Source organism: Bombina bombina, chromosome 6 (assembly GCF_027579735.1).
Source record: "Bombina bombina isolate aBomBom1 chromosome 6, aBomBom1.pri, whole genome shotgun sequence".
Taxonomy (NCBI): Eukaryota; Metazoa; Chordata; class Amphibia; order Anura; family Bombinatoridae; genus Bombina; species Bombina bombina.
In genome coordinates this window covers 647,156,011-647,169,355 of record NC_069504.1, presented here as the reverse complement: position 1 = coordinate 647,169,355, position 13,345 = coordinate 647,156,011, and the positions used below count along the sequence as shown (strand labels likewise).

General features: G+C 35.2%; 1 protein-coding gene across 3 annotated transcripts in view; it reads right to left on the bottom strand.

Moving 5' to 3' along the window:
- CEMIP (cell migration inducing hyaluronidase 1) overlaps nt 1–13,345 on the bottom strand; it is a 188,410-nt gene that overhangs the window by 75,752 nt on the left and 99,313 nt on the right. For all 3 annotated transcript variants that reach the window (XM_053717679.1, XM_053717677.1, XM_053717678.1), the window contains exons 6-9: nt 10,928–11,107; nt 8,805–8,875; nt 5,588–5,683; nt 3,322–3,443 (exon numbers count right to left, since the gene is read on the bottom strand). In XM_053717679.1, the coding sequence (XP_053573654.1) occupies nt 3,322–3,443; nt 5,588–5,683; nt 8,805–8,875; nt 10,928–11,107 (469 nt within the window). The remainder of the gene's footprint in view (nt 1–3,321; nt 3,444–5,587; nt 5,684–8,804; nt 8,876–10,927; nt 11,108–13,345) is intronic.

The window sequence follows — 13,345 nt, the reverse complement described above, 5'->3', positions numbered from 1 at the left end:
ACATGAAATGAAGGGTTCCCTTTTTTTGAGTTGCTCTATATAAACAGGTTTTGTCAGAGCTCATATTTAAACCTATGTTTGTATAATAGCTATACTTTAAGAAGTATAGAACGTTATTCTTCTTAAAAAAAACCTCATATTTGCTAGCCTTATTTTAATAAGCTATAGAATACAGGTTTGCTGAGTGATGACAATCTATTTTCTGTTTAAGAGACTGACCAAATAACGATTGTGAATGTATCTGTTTTTATGGTAGATCAGATTTGTCCAAATTCTAGTAAAGTAAATTCTAGAACAAAAAATATAGTTTTTTTACTCTGTACTTTCCCAGTTCCTGTTCCCTTACTGCTCCTCTACCTCTTCCTATCTGCTATACTAAGAGGAGTCCTCTTCTCCACAACATGCTAATTCCTGTCATTTTCATATGAAATAATAAACATTTAAAAAAATGCAATGTGGAAATTTATTTGAGCAGGTTGGGCACCCCAGGACTAAATTAATGGATCATAATGCACAGGTTTCTGCTTAAGGGGAAAGTCTACTTGAAAATTGTTATTGTTATTACCCATTCCCCAGTTTTGCATAAGCAACACTGTTTTATTAATATATTTTTTTACCTCTGTGATTAGCTATATCTAAGCCTCTGCAGATTACCCCCTTATCTCAGAGCTTTTGACAGAATTACATTTTAGCCAATCAGTGCTGACTCATAAATAACTCCACAGGAGTGTAAACAATGTTATCTATATATTGCACACATGAACTAGCAGTGTAACTTTGAACAACTGTCAAAATGCACTGAGATAAGAGACGGCCTAGATTTAAGTGTGAGCTGCCCTAGGTTTAGCTTTCAACAAAGAATACCAAGAGAACAAAGAAAATTTGATGATAAAAGTACATTAAAAGTTGTTTAAAATTGCATGCCCTATCTTAATCATTAAAGTTTAATTTTGACTTAACTCTCCCTTTAAATTTTACACTACCAACATTTGCCTTTAGCAGTGCTAGATTCTTGCAATTGGTAAATATAGTTATATGTATCAACGTCTATATTTTCTTTTCGCTGTTGAGTAACAGCATAATATTTGCAGAAATGATTTAGCTTATCTTCCACCCTTACATTCAACTACAATGCAGCCTTTGTTTAATAATTTATTATATATAATCTGAGATTTGGGCTTCCCTGTGGTTAAACCAAATAACATCTTAAAATCCTCTCATCTGGTCTCGGTGTGAGGTCCATTGATGGCACTAAGCCCAATCTAATACTTAGTCAGATCTGAAGGTAGTGGGGCTCTTACAGCATGGCAATCTGGAGTCTTTATGTTTGATAATTATATTGATAACAAATTTCACCATTCCTAAAGAATTTGTGATAACTCGGGTGACCTCTAACAAGAATGTAAAAAGATATGCAGGCAAATTTACTGGCATTAATGGTAAAGTACAACGTTTGTTATTATGTGAAGTTAGCCTGCAAGCAATTAAAAAATCCCAATAACTAAACATTATCACTTTAGACCATGATACGAAACATATTTAATTAAATATATATATTTTTTTAGCAAGAATTTATCAAACAAACTAAAAGGATTGCGCTTACAACACAGGTCTTTCATACCATCTGTTTTATTTTAGTATAAAGTAATGAATCTGATTAAATTATTTGTAGTATTTTCCTTACACACTTTAGAATATACTGTAATATCTCTAAAATCAGTTATAACTATGTATATGCATTTATCACACATACTATAAAGTAGATTTACCTCCATAGGTTCATCATAAAATATCCTAACACAATGCATTATTTACTATAATTAATCCCATTATGAATACCAGTCAAATATTAACTAAAATAATATAATTGATTAAGCTTTAGAGAGTTGATTTAATAATAATTATTGCATCTAATTCATTAAATCCCACGACAGCTAGTTAAGGGACAGTGCACTGTACAATATTCTCCCTTTTAATGCATTCACAATGATTCATTTTACCTGTTAGATGGTGTTATGTTGTTTACAAATAGCTCTTTTACATTTATTTTATCATTTGAAATAGTTGTTTTTCCTGTTTAGATCACCACCTATACTGACAATTTCAGTACTGCAGTAATGGCTACACAAAGCTATGGAAACAAAAGGCTTTAGAAGAAACCAACCCCCAATAGGTGGGAGAGAGGAAAGTACAACTATCTTTTAAGGGTGTTTCTGAATAATTTTTTAAAACTACAAACTCCTACCTGCTACTTGATTGGGTATATTGTCTCTTTAAATAGCTGTAAAAAGTTACACGAAAGTCAAAATAAAGCTTTTGTTTTTCAGATATGCAATTTTAACAGACTTTTTAGTTTAATTTTACTATTGGTAAATTGACTTAATTCTCTTGTTATCGTTTGTTGCAAAATATACCTAGATCATGCTCAGAAATGCACTACAGGGAGCTTTCTGGTGATTATTGGATACACATGTATGCATTTTGTCATTGGCTCAACACAGATGTGTTATGTTCAGTCCCAGCAGCACATTGCTGCTCTGAAGTTGACTTTAACTTTGTATTTAACCCCTTTGCAGGCTTAAAGTGAAGGTCAAGTTACTAATATTGCCCCACGGCATTGTATAGACATTTAAAAATTAAGAAGGGTTTAATTCATGAAAAGTTTTAAATTTATATATATTGAAGAATATTTACCTATTTACCGCTGCAATGATAAGCGCAGCTCTCCCGCCCGCCATATTGTCAAAATGATTGACAGATGACGATTTGTAAAATAACGAATCCTTGTCCCCCCCCCCCCCCCCCCCCCGGGGCGTTCAGTCCCTTTGCATAAACGTCACGGCCTGGGGGAAAACAAGGATTGGTTCTTTTACGAATCATCATCTGTCAATCAATTTGACAAAATGGCGAACGGGAGAGCTGCGCTCATCGTCGCATCGGTAAATAGGTAAAAATTCTTCAATATATATAAATTTAAAACTTTTCATGAATTAAACCCTTCTTAATTTTTAAATGTCTATGCAATGCCGTGGGGCAATATTAGTAAATTGACCTTCACTTTAAACAGATAGCTATATGCAAGCAACAGAGCAATAAAATGCTCAAACAAGTAAGCAAATTAGCATTTTTTTACTTTTATGTCCCTTTAATATTAACCTTATATCTGAGCAGTTGTTTTAGTACAACTGATAGCAGTGTAGGTGTTATGTACTTATTCACCCTTCCAGCAAACAATCATTTGTAGAACTAAAACTTTGTAAACAGAGGAAAAGCTAAACTAGCAAATGAATGATAATATCTCTGCCCGCACCATGCAAGTACCTGGATGTCAATGGGATTTGTGCAGATTTTGCCAGGGTTAGCAGCTCTCAGTTCAGATAGCTTCTCCCAGTCTCTGTACCTAGTATTTTCATACTTGTCAAACCACTCTGTCCACTCCACATCTAGGAAAGCAAAGTGTCACTGTCGAGTTACTGTCATTTACCACCTTGTTAAAGGGACACTGAAACCACATTTTTTTTATTTCGTGATTCAGATAGAGCATGCAATTTTAAGCAACTTTCGAATTTATTCTTATTATCAATTTTTCTTCGTTCTCTTGCTATCTTTATTTGAAAAAGACGGCATCTAAGCTAAGGAGCCAGCCAATTTTTAATTCAGAACCCTGGATAGCACTTGTTTATTGGTGGGTTGAATTTATCCACCAATCAGGAAGAACAACCCAGGTTGTTCACCAAAAATGGGCCGGCATCTAAACTTACATTCTTGCTTTTCAAATAAAGATGCTAAGAGAATGAAGAAAATTTGATAATAGGAGTAAATTAGAAAGTTGCTTAAAATTGCATGCTCTGTCTGAATAACAAAAGAAAAACATTGGGTTCAGTGTCCCTTTAAGCAATATGAGGGTCAATAAAGAACAAGGCCGGCCAAAGTAAGAAATAGGAAGTAGTGATTATAGAATCTGAGAAATGTGATTTAAAAAATAGGTTATCAGATTATTTATACAATACAATTACATTACATTACAGACCAGGGGTGACAATCCTTTCTGTATGTACCTTAACTGGCGATAATCTTCAAAAGAATTATGTCCCTGTGTTATCTTTTTTTAACATGTAGACATAATAGAAACATTAGAGTTTGTTTCAGAATACATATCAGCAGTTAATGATGATATATTATATACCATGGCTCCATAAGAAAAATGGTTAATTAAGTACTACAATTTCAGCCAATACAAACCAAGTAGTATGGTGATAGGCCAGAGTTAGAGTGCCACCAAATCTGTTTAAGAAGGGCTTAAGAAGGTTCAGGACCTTAAATATTTATAGCATAAAAGACGCTGACTCACTGGTTATTGTCATAAGGTTATTATATTCCTTCAAATTCTATGATAGTGTGTGATGGCAATATGTGTAATTACCTACTGTATGTCAAATTTGCATCAGGTATGACCAAATGACAGCCCATGGGCTATATGTGGCCCTCTATACTAGTTCTGGCGGCCCTCTGGCATAATTAGAATTAAGAATATGAACTGTAGTTTTTGTAGCCCCAGTAAAAAAGTGAAACTAAATCTGTGCTTTGGTTATTTCTAGTGAATGCAGGCAACTCAGAGAATTTATTATTTTTTGTGTTTAATAATCACAAATTTATATACAGCCTTTCAGGCTTCTAAAATATTTTTCTGTGGCCCCCATATATTAGTAAGTTGCCAAACACTAATATATACAAATCTGTGGTCTTGCAATTGAATCTATGGTGGAAGGGAATATACAGGTTGATATCACCCCATTGGTTCTTGCTCCTGTCACTCTCTCTGCATAGTTATCTCACACATTGACATAATCCCAGAACAGAAAACAGTTTCATAATAACCATGCAAATTGGACTTGGAATGGCAAACAGGCAGACAGACAAAGTGATAGACAAACAGACAATAATTTATGTTCATAATACTCTAAGGACATTATCCTCACTTTTATTCTCACTAATGTTTAGCTTATTTTAGAAAACTCACTAACTAGAAAATTGAATTCAGTGCCAAAGAAAACACTCAAAATATTTTTCTCTGCTATCAAAAATAGCAAGTGACATTTTGCAAGTTGAGCAATGCTGCGCTGCAGTAATATAGTTAGAGATGAGACAGTACACTGCTGTACTAGTCCAGTTGTTGCCAAGGCCGGAGACCTCAGGCTGCCAACATCAGCAAATAAACTATGTGAGTTAAAAGGGACTTCTGTCTGTAGCAAATGGATGGTCAGACATTTTTCATTTCTAGTCCTGACAGAGTACATTGCCTGACTGCCTAATCAGGAATCAACGGATATGTGAGATGTCTTTAATAAATGAGTAATGTGTTTAAAATAAGACAGCATTAACCACAAGTGCAATAAATTTGGGTATATGGAAAACAACTAATATAGGAAGATTTTGTACAAATTATGGTTTGGAGATCTCCTATCCCGTTTATATTTTCTGAGGAAAAACAATGCAATTCTTTCCATTATTGTCAGTGGTTTGCAAGGAAATGATGTGCTAGTATTAAGAGATTAATGGGTGCTTAAAAAGCCTGAGCAACACTTACCCTGAACCCACTCACTGCATGAAGAAACGTTAAAGTGTTCACCGTTTTCAGCTTGAAACAGTTTGTGTACTTTAGCCACCGCGGACCCTCTGCTTCCTGTTAAACACATAAATAGCTCAGGAAATGGAATAAATAAATAGGTTACAGCAAGGAACTACCCAAATAAAATCCTGGCAATTCTACTGGGAGAAGGCAGGAAAATACATGAACATAAATCCAAGTTAAATGCAACGTATCTCTGTGCTATGTTATTATTTCTATTTATATAATGACATCTCTATATAAAACACCAGACAGGGAAAGCCTAGAGCCATTTTATATAGGAAGAGGCAAGAAGATATTGCCTGTAACAAATTAACTATGTAGCAGGCAACTCACAAATATAAACTGTAAATATTTAAAGGGATATGAAACCCCCAAAAAATATTTTGTGATTCAGATCATACAATTTAAAAAATAAATAAAGTTACTTCTATTTTTAAATTTGCTTTAAATCCCTTGGTATTCTTTGTTGAAGAAATACCTAGGTAAGTGTCTGGAGCACTAAATGGCAGGAAATAGTGCTCTTGCAAATGGATAACATTCTTGTAGAACTGCTGCCACATAGTGCTTCAGACACATGCACGCTCCTGAGCTTATGTCCTGGCTTTTCAGTTAAAAATAGAGAACAATGAAAATTTGATAATAGAAGTCAATTAGAAAGTTGTTTAAAACTGCATGCTCTATGTGAATCATTAAAGGCATAATTTGTGTTTCGTGTACCTTTAACATATAACATTTATAAACAACATAGTTACTTAGGACACATTTTTCAGTTTAAAGTTGATATATTTTTCTCTACAGAGAGGTAAAACATTGAACATTAGTAGACGGTTTCATTTCAACTATCTTTATATTTAAAGTGAAGGTCCATTTTGATGAATTAGTGCCCGGTTTTTATTAATCATATTAAAAACAAGAGCACTTTAATTCATCAAAATTAGCATTTCACTGTTTTCTTCAAAAACATACTTTTTAATCCTGGCAGCCGCTCCAAAATGACGAATCCAGCTTCCTCCAATCACGGGGTTGCATCAGGCCAAGATTCCCCCGGGGGGAAGCTGTGATTGGAGGAAGCCGGATTCGTCATTTCTGACATCTGCAGAGGCTTCCGACGGCCGTGGGAATCGCTCGAGCGGCTGCCAGAATGAGAAGGTAAGTTTTTGAAGAAAAAGAGTGAAATGTCAATTTTGATGAATTAAAGTGCCCTTGTTTTTAATAGGATTATTAAAAACCGGGCACTAATTCATCCAAATTGAGCTTCACTTTAAGTCTCCTTTTGCTAATTAAACAATGACACTTTATTTGGCAAATGTCATTTTTCTATATCTGTATAATACAAAGAAGTTGATATGCAAAATTAAAAAATCACTTGAATCTTTATAAAAACTCATCAACATCTGATATTTCTGATAACAAAAAGAACATAATAAACAAGAAGACAGTCTGCTAACCTTACATTGAAACAATGCAGAAAATGTATAAAACTCACTATATTTTGAGGCCAAAAAGCCTGAAACCTAGGTTTAGGAAATTTGCAGCCTTTGAGGGAATAGAATTTGCTTTTTGCCCCCTCTAAGGAGCATGGGATAAGTATTTTTTTAACACAAAAGAAAGAGGTGTTTCATTTTCATTTTACAGAATCTCCCAGCTGCTTATGGTCACAACTGGAAACTCCATTCCTTACATCTGTATTTGTTAAACAGGATCATCTGGGAAGCTTTTGCATAGTAAAATATTAAACTATTTTCATTCTACTAAAGAACAGTTGGTCAGCTTTAAAACTATAATTAAATGTGGTTAGAAATATGTTTGGGCTCTGTTGCCTGTACATAACCAATCAGACCATTATTTAAAGCAGTGTGTAACATTTAAATGACTCCAGCCTAAATGATCCACTAGGCTCACTGCCAAAGCAATCAACAATATTAGCAATATATGTTCATCCACATCCGGAATAAATTGCTCCTCAGCATCATATCTACCCAGAATTCTAAGTATTAGAGAAACAAGTTCAAGACCTTGGCTGGGCTTTCCAAGGCAACCATTACATTTTTATTTTTATTTTTCCTTACTACTTCCACTCTTTATATGACCACAGCTTCTTTACTCCCTTTTTTATGTTATTTGTATGCTATCCCCATACATTCCACAACTTCACCTGTTTATGAACTATGGGTCAGATTACAAGTGGAGCTATATTTTGTGCTTTCATTCATAGGTTAGCGCAAATATTACAAGTTGGAAGTAAAATGTTTTATGCGCAAGCAAAAGCTGATGCACACTATGTTTAGGACTTAACACCAATTACTTCCGTGCTAACCAGATAGGAGTTAAACCTACAGTGCTAACCCGAAGATAGTTATGAATATTTTTCATTCCAATGTTTTTCACATAGAAAATGTTCTCTTTTTTTAAATAAATATTTCTAAATGTATATATGATGTATTTTTTTTGTAAAATACATATGTATACTTATAAACTAATATATATATATATTGAGTGGCAATGTATTTATATGTTTGTTGCCTATACATATATACACATAAATACACATGTAGACACACACACACACACACACACATATATATATATATATATATATATATACATGCATATGTATGTGTATGTATAAATACGTTATACCTTTTAACCCTTATAACTTTTTTATATTTTTATGAATAATTTGTGTGAGATATATAAGTGTAACACTTTAGGGCCGATTTTCTAAACCTCACCAGATCAGACGTGTTTTTTTTTAAAAAAAATTCTTTGTCCCACACTCCCTAGAGAAGCTAAAAAGCAAAATCTGTAACCTAGGTTTTGAAATTGCTGCAAATTACCTAAGCCTGCTATTTTACTTGCAGCATTTACAGGTTGCAGAATTTGGTTCTCAGCCTCTCTAGGGATCCTGTGACATGTACAATTTTCCACAAGGCAAAAAGTGTGCAAAAGAACCTATATCTCACAGAGTGCTGTAGTACCTTGCAGTGGCATTGTCAGGGGGAGCTCTCATTTTCCCACCCCACTCTGCCCAGGCTCCCCCAGCACCATGCAGGCCCCGCCTATGGCACACTTCAACTCCACCCATGGCTTAACCAGCCCTCATCCATTGATCATCTGATCCCGCCCCCTCCAATCACAGCCCAACCCACAACAACAGTTTTACCACTGGTACCTTGGTATTCCACATAGTCTTCTACAGAGGAAGATGGGTCTCCTTTCACTGTGATAAAACTCCAGGGATGTCTAAAATAAACAACACAATTTATTCCATAAAAAAAGAAACTGGCAAATTGACTAAAACGTTAAGTGCTGTGTTATAAGCAGAAGGACAATGTCTACTATACACTATTAAGGACAGAGAGTGCCGGACTGGGAATAAAAAGCAGACCTGGAAAATTTCGAGACCAGCCCTATGTTGCCTCAGTATAATGTGCACACCCCATTTTTATCAAAGGGGATTACTGGGATACTCCTTCCCTAAATATTTTATATTAGAATTATATTATATTAGTTTGTATTTAAAAAAGTGCCAGATTGTTGTTATATATGTACCCTTCAACTCAATAGCACCCATTAATCACCCCCTTTAAATTGTAGCTTTCCAGCACCAGCTACTGCAGCCCACCGGGAAATCTCTTGGTATCCTGGTAGGGCAATCCAGGCCTTGGGGGCAGAATGCTGCTTGTGTGAAAGGCAGGATGTAATGCAGCTGCTCTCTAAGACAGATTCACTAAGAATTAACAATCTTTCTATTGAAAAACATCTCTGGAATTCCTAGGTTATTCTGGTTTAATATTAAAGGACATTAAACCCAAAATATTTCTTTCACGTCTTAGAGTGTAAAATAAAAAAAAATACAATTTACTTCATTCTCTTGCTATTCTGAGTTGACGAGCAGGTAGGCAGGCTCATCATGTTCACGTGTCTAGAGCTCTATATGGTAATAGTTTTGTGAACATGCTTTTAACAATGTTATACTTTGCACTGCTTCCATCTAGTGCTCAAAGACATGCTCGCAAAACTATTACCATATAGTACTCCAGAAACATACACTAAACAAATGTGTATGCTCTTCCGGAGTCATGAAAGAAAAATGTGGGTTTTATGTACATTTAAAAGGACAGTAAAGTCAAAATTTAACTTTCATAATTCATATAGAATGTGCAGTTTAAACAACTTTCCAATCTTTTATCATCTACTTTTCTTTGTTCGCTTTTTATCTTTCTTTGGAAAGCATACCTAGGTAGACACAGGAGCAACAAAACACTACTGGGAAATAGCTGCTGATTGGTGGCTGGACTTTTTATCCTTCTTGTCATCTGCTCACCCGGTGTGTTCAGCTATCTCACAGCAGTGCATTGCTGCTGCTTCAACAAAGGATACCAAGAGAATGAAGACATTTTTATAATAACAGTACAGTTGAAAGTTGTTTAAAATCATACACTGTATCTGAATCCTAAATCCCATAGGCTGACATAGGAAATTCAAAGATTGTTATCTGAGATCTCTTTATACAATGCAACCAAAGAGTAATGTAAGATCTCAGGTCCTGGCCCAAATTGGGTGAATGGTTGAACCTCAATAAAACTCAACTGATTATTGATTTGAGCATTTTGATACCCCTCTGAGTAAAGTTGATATTCAAAATGTATTTCAGAAATGGTTGATTTTCATTAAAACCTTACTGGAAAATGATCAAAAACAACTGATTTATCCATTTAGAAAATCAGAAACTGTCCAGCAAATGGATCTGTTGTCTTCACTATTAAATTTCTGTCCTAAATCATGTGTTTGTGAGGAGTGGAGGTGTACCCCCTTTTTTGGGGGGTCGTAAATAGAAAGGAGATAATTCTTCAATTGTAATAATAATACATAGGGGAAGATTTACCAATGTCTGTCCGACATGATGCGCTGTAGCATACGCTGTCTGCATTTATCATTACACAAGCAGTTCACCAGAACTGTTTGTGCAATGTCGCCCCCTGAAGATTTGTGGCCAATCGTCCGCTAGCAGGGGGTGTCAATCAGCACGATCGTATAGGATAGGGCAGATTGAAGACCGCAGCCTCAGAGGCAGCGGACAAGTTATGGAGCAGCGGTCTTTAGACCACTGCGTCAGAACTGCTGTTTCCAGTGAGCCTAAAGGGCCATTCCACTCTTGTTAAATCTACCCCTATGAGATCACTTAAATATATGCTATGTTGAGAGATATTCATAGGTATTACTGAACTGCATTGTTTAACATGATGTCTGATCTCAAGAAGAGTTCATGATAAAGAAGTAGAAAGCACCCACCTGAATCCAAGACGAAGGAAATGTCTGCTGCCCAATTCAGTCATTGCTTTCTTTGCAGAATCATCTAAGTATCGAGATCCCTCATCATTTACAGCAAGTGTCAGGATGGTCCCTTCTGCTACAGCTCCAAGATAGTGAGCCAAACGTGAACTTTCATCCTTAGATTTATAGGTGTCAAACCTGAGAGTAAAACATAAGCAGTGCTTTAAACTTGTAATATACATTTCCAACTTGTTTGTACATTGCAATGGAGGCTAAGGGATAAATATAAACAATAAAAAACTAAAAAACGAAATATATACCTGCTAAGGCTAAAAAAGGATTTATTACAATTAAATAGTAATGGTACCAATGGATAAAATGAGTAAAAACAGTTAATAAAAACAATGGTAAGGTAGAGTGATGTGCTAATACACTCACAAAGTGCAAATGGCAATTGGATCCAAGGGTTGGAAAACTAAAATGGTGAAATCCACGTGTGGGTGTGGACACACAAATAAACCAAAATGTGTATGCAACATAAATGTGTATACAACTTAAATGTGCAACATAATAGTGCAAATGTTTTACAACATGAGTGAGAGTAATTTTGGTCACTGGGTATATAATAAAAAGAAAAATCGATTCACATCAAAAATTCACAAAAAATCACAATAAAATATATTGAAAAGTCCTGATGACACTGCAGTGCAAAAAATGAATCACAGGTGAGTTAATGCCATTGAGTGGCAAATGTGGAAGAAGGGTGGTTTGACACAAAGCAAAGAGAGGAAATCCAGTGAAAAAACAAAAATAAAAATCAAAAATCAAAAACAAAAATGATGTTCAACAAAAGATCAAAAAAGAACAAAAAGAAGTGTTGTAATCCAAATAACAGTAAATTAAAAGGCAATCATATGAAGGAACCTTGAATCCTGAGGGGAAGAGTTCCCAGGCGAATCCTAACAACGGTCAGCTCTTTGTCCAATGTCCTAGAGATGTCCCTGTAAAAAAAGGAGTACCATAGCGTAACAAGTCCTCAAAGTGGTTAAAAAACTTGGAATAATGCTTACCAACAGGTCTACGCGTTTCGGCCCCAAAATAAGGCCTTTATCAAGACTGCTGAAGTGGTAAGCTGAGTGCCTTTAAATAACAGTGTCACTTAAGTGACCGGATATGGCTCTGGAATTCACTTCCGGTTTCGCCATAAGTAAAAAAATGTTTAAACAGAATAATTACCATGTGTAACGTGTATAAAATGTCACTGGAGATAGAATAGTCTTATATTTCATATTTGTATATGTGTCTTTGATGTTTCATGTCATTTAGTTCAATGTATCTTGAGCCCCCATGATCATGATGTCACTTCCGGTTTACCGGAGTAAACATTTTTAGCTGATTCTACATTTTGGTGGCCTCAGGTTGTAAATTCTAGTTAGAAGATATACTTCAGAGATGTACTTTAGTATATTTAAAGCTTAATCACCTATATTTTTGTGGTGACGATTTTGTAGTGATTTGATTGGTCGTGACATCATGATCCAATTCCTATGATCCTATTGGTTTAGGAAAGAGGTGTGTGGGTAATAGTCCTCCTGATTGGGTGTTGAGATGTCAAATAACTTTTTAACAACAAGGGGACAAATTGTTTCGATAACAAAGGGGATACAAATCCAAATGCCCATTTTGGTAATAAAGAAGCCCATTAGCTAAAATAAGAGCCGTTTTGAATGATTAGCCGTTTCAAAATAGGAAACGGCTCTAGAGTGATTGGAGATAATATGTATGTCTTCTCCATTGTTAGTGCACAATTCATGTGTTCTATACCAGGTTATGGTATATCTTATCCCATACTATGTACTTTCTCCAATGTATATAGTGATAAACGATATGCCTTATATTTGATTAGGATTATATGAGGTCTATTTTACTCTGTGAACAAGTGCTGCTTTAGGTATTTATAAATGTTTTTAAGGTACAGCAGCATAGTAGGGAATATAATCCAATAGTAGCACAGTGGTAGAACAGTAGAACAGGAAGATCACTAATCCTATAAACCCAATCACATTAGTTTAATCAGGTTTAGGAGAAGAATGCTTTAGCAGTGCGTGAAATTTATCTTACACTGTCTTAAAAAAAGGGGCTGTGGCTTTTTGGAAAAGAAGAAAAAGAAAAGTATAAAAATCGAATGTGAGAGAGACTTAATGGGGGTATATCTATATGTCTTGAGTCAGAGTTTTATACATACTTATCACTGAGTTCAGTAGCCTCAGTGAATTCCATAGAGGAGGATGTGTTAATACCCCTTATCTGTATCAACATAATAGAATCATATATAAGAGACCTCTAGATCACTAAGGTCATTTGGCGAGCAGTGATTGGGTGGGTGTGTGAGAGGTCTATGCACTACCCAATAATTAAGAAGCTTGGTAGTGACTA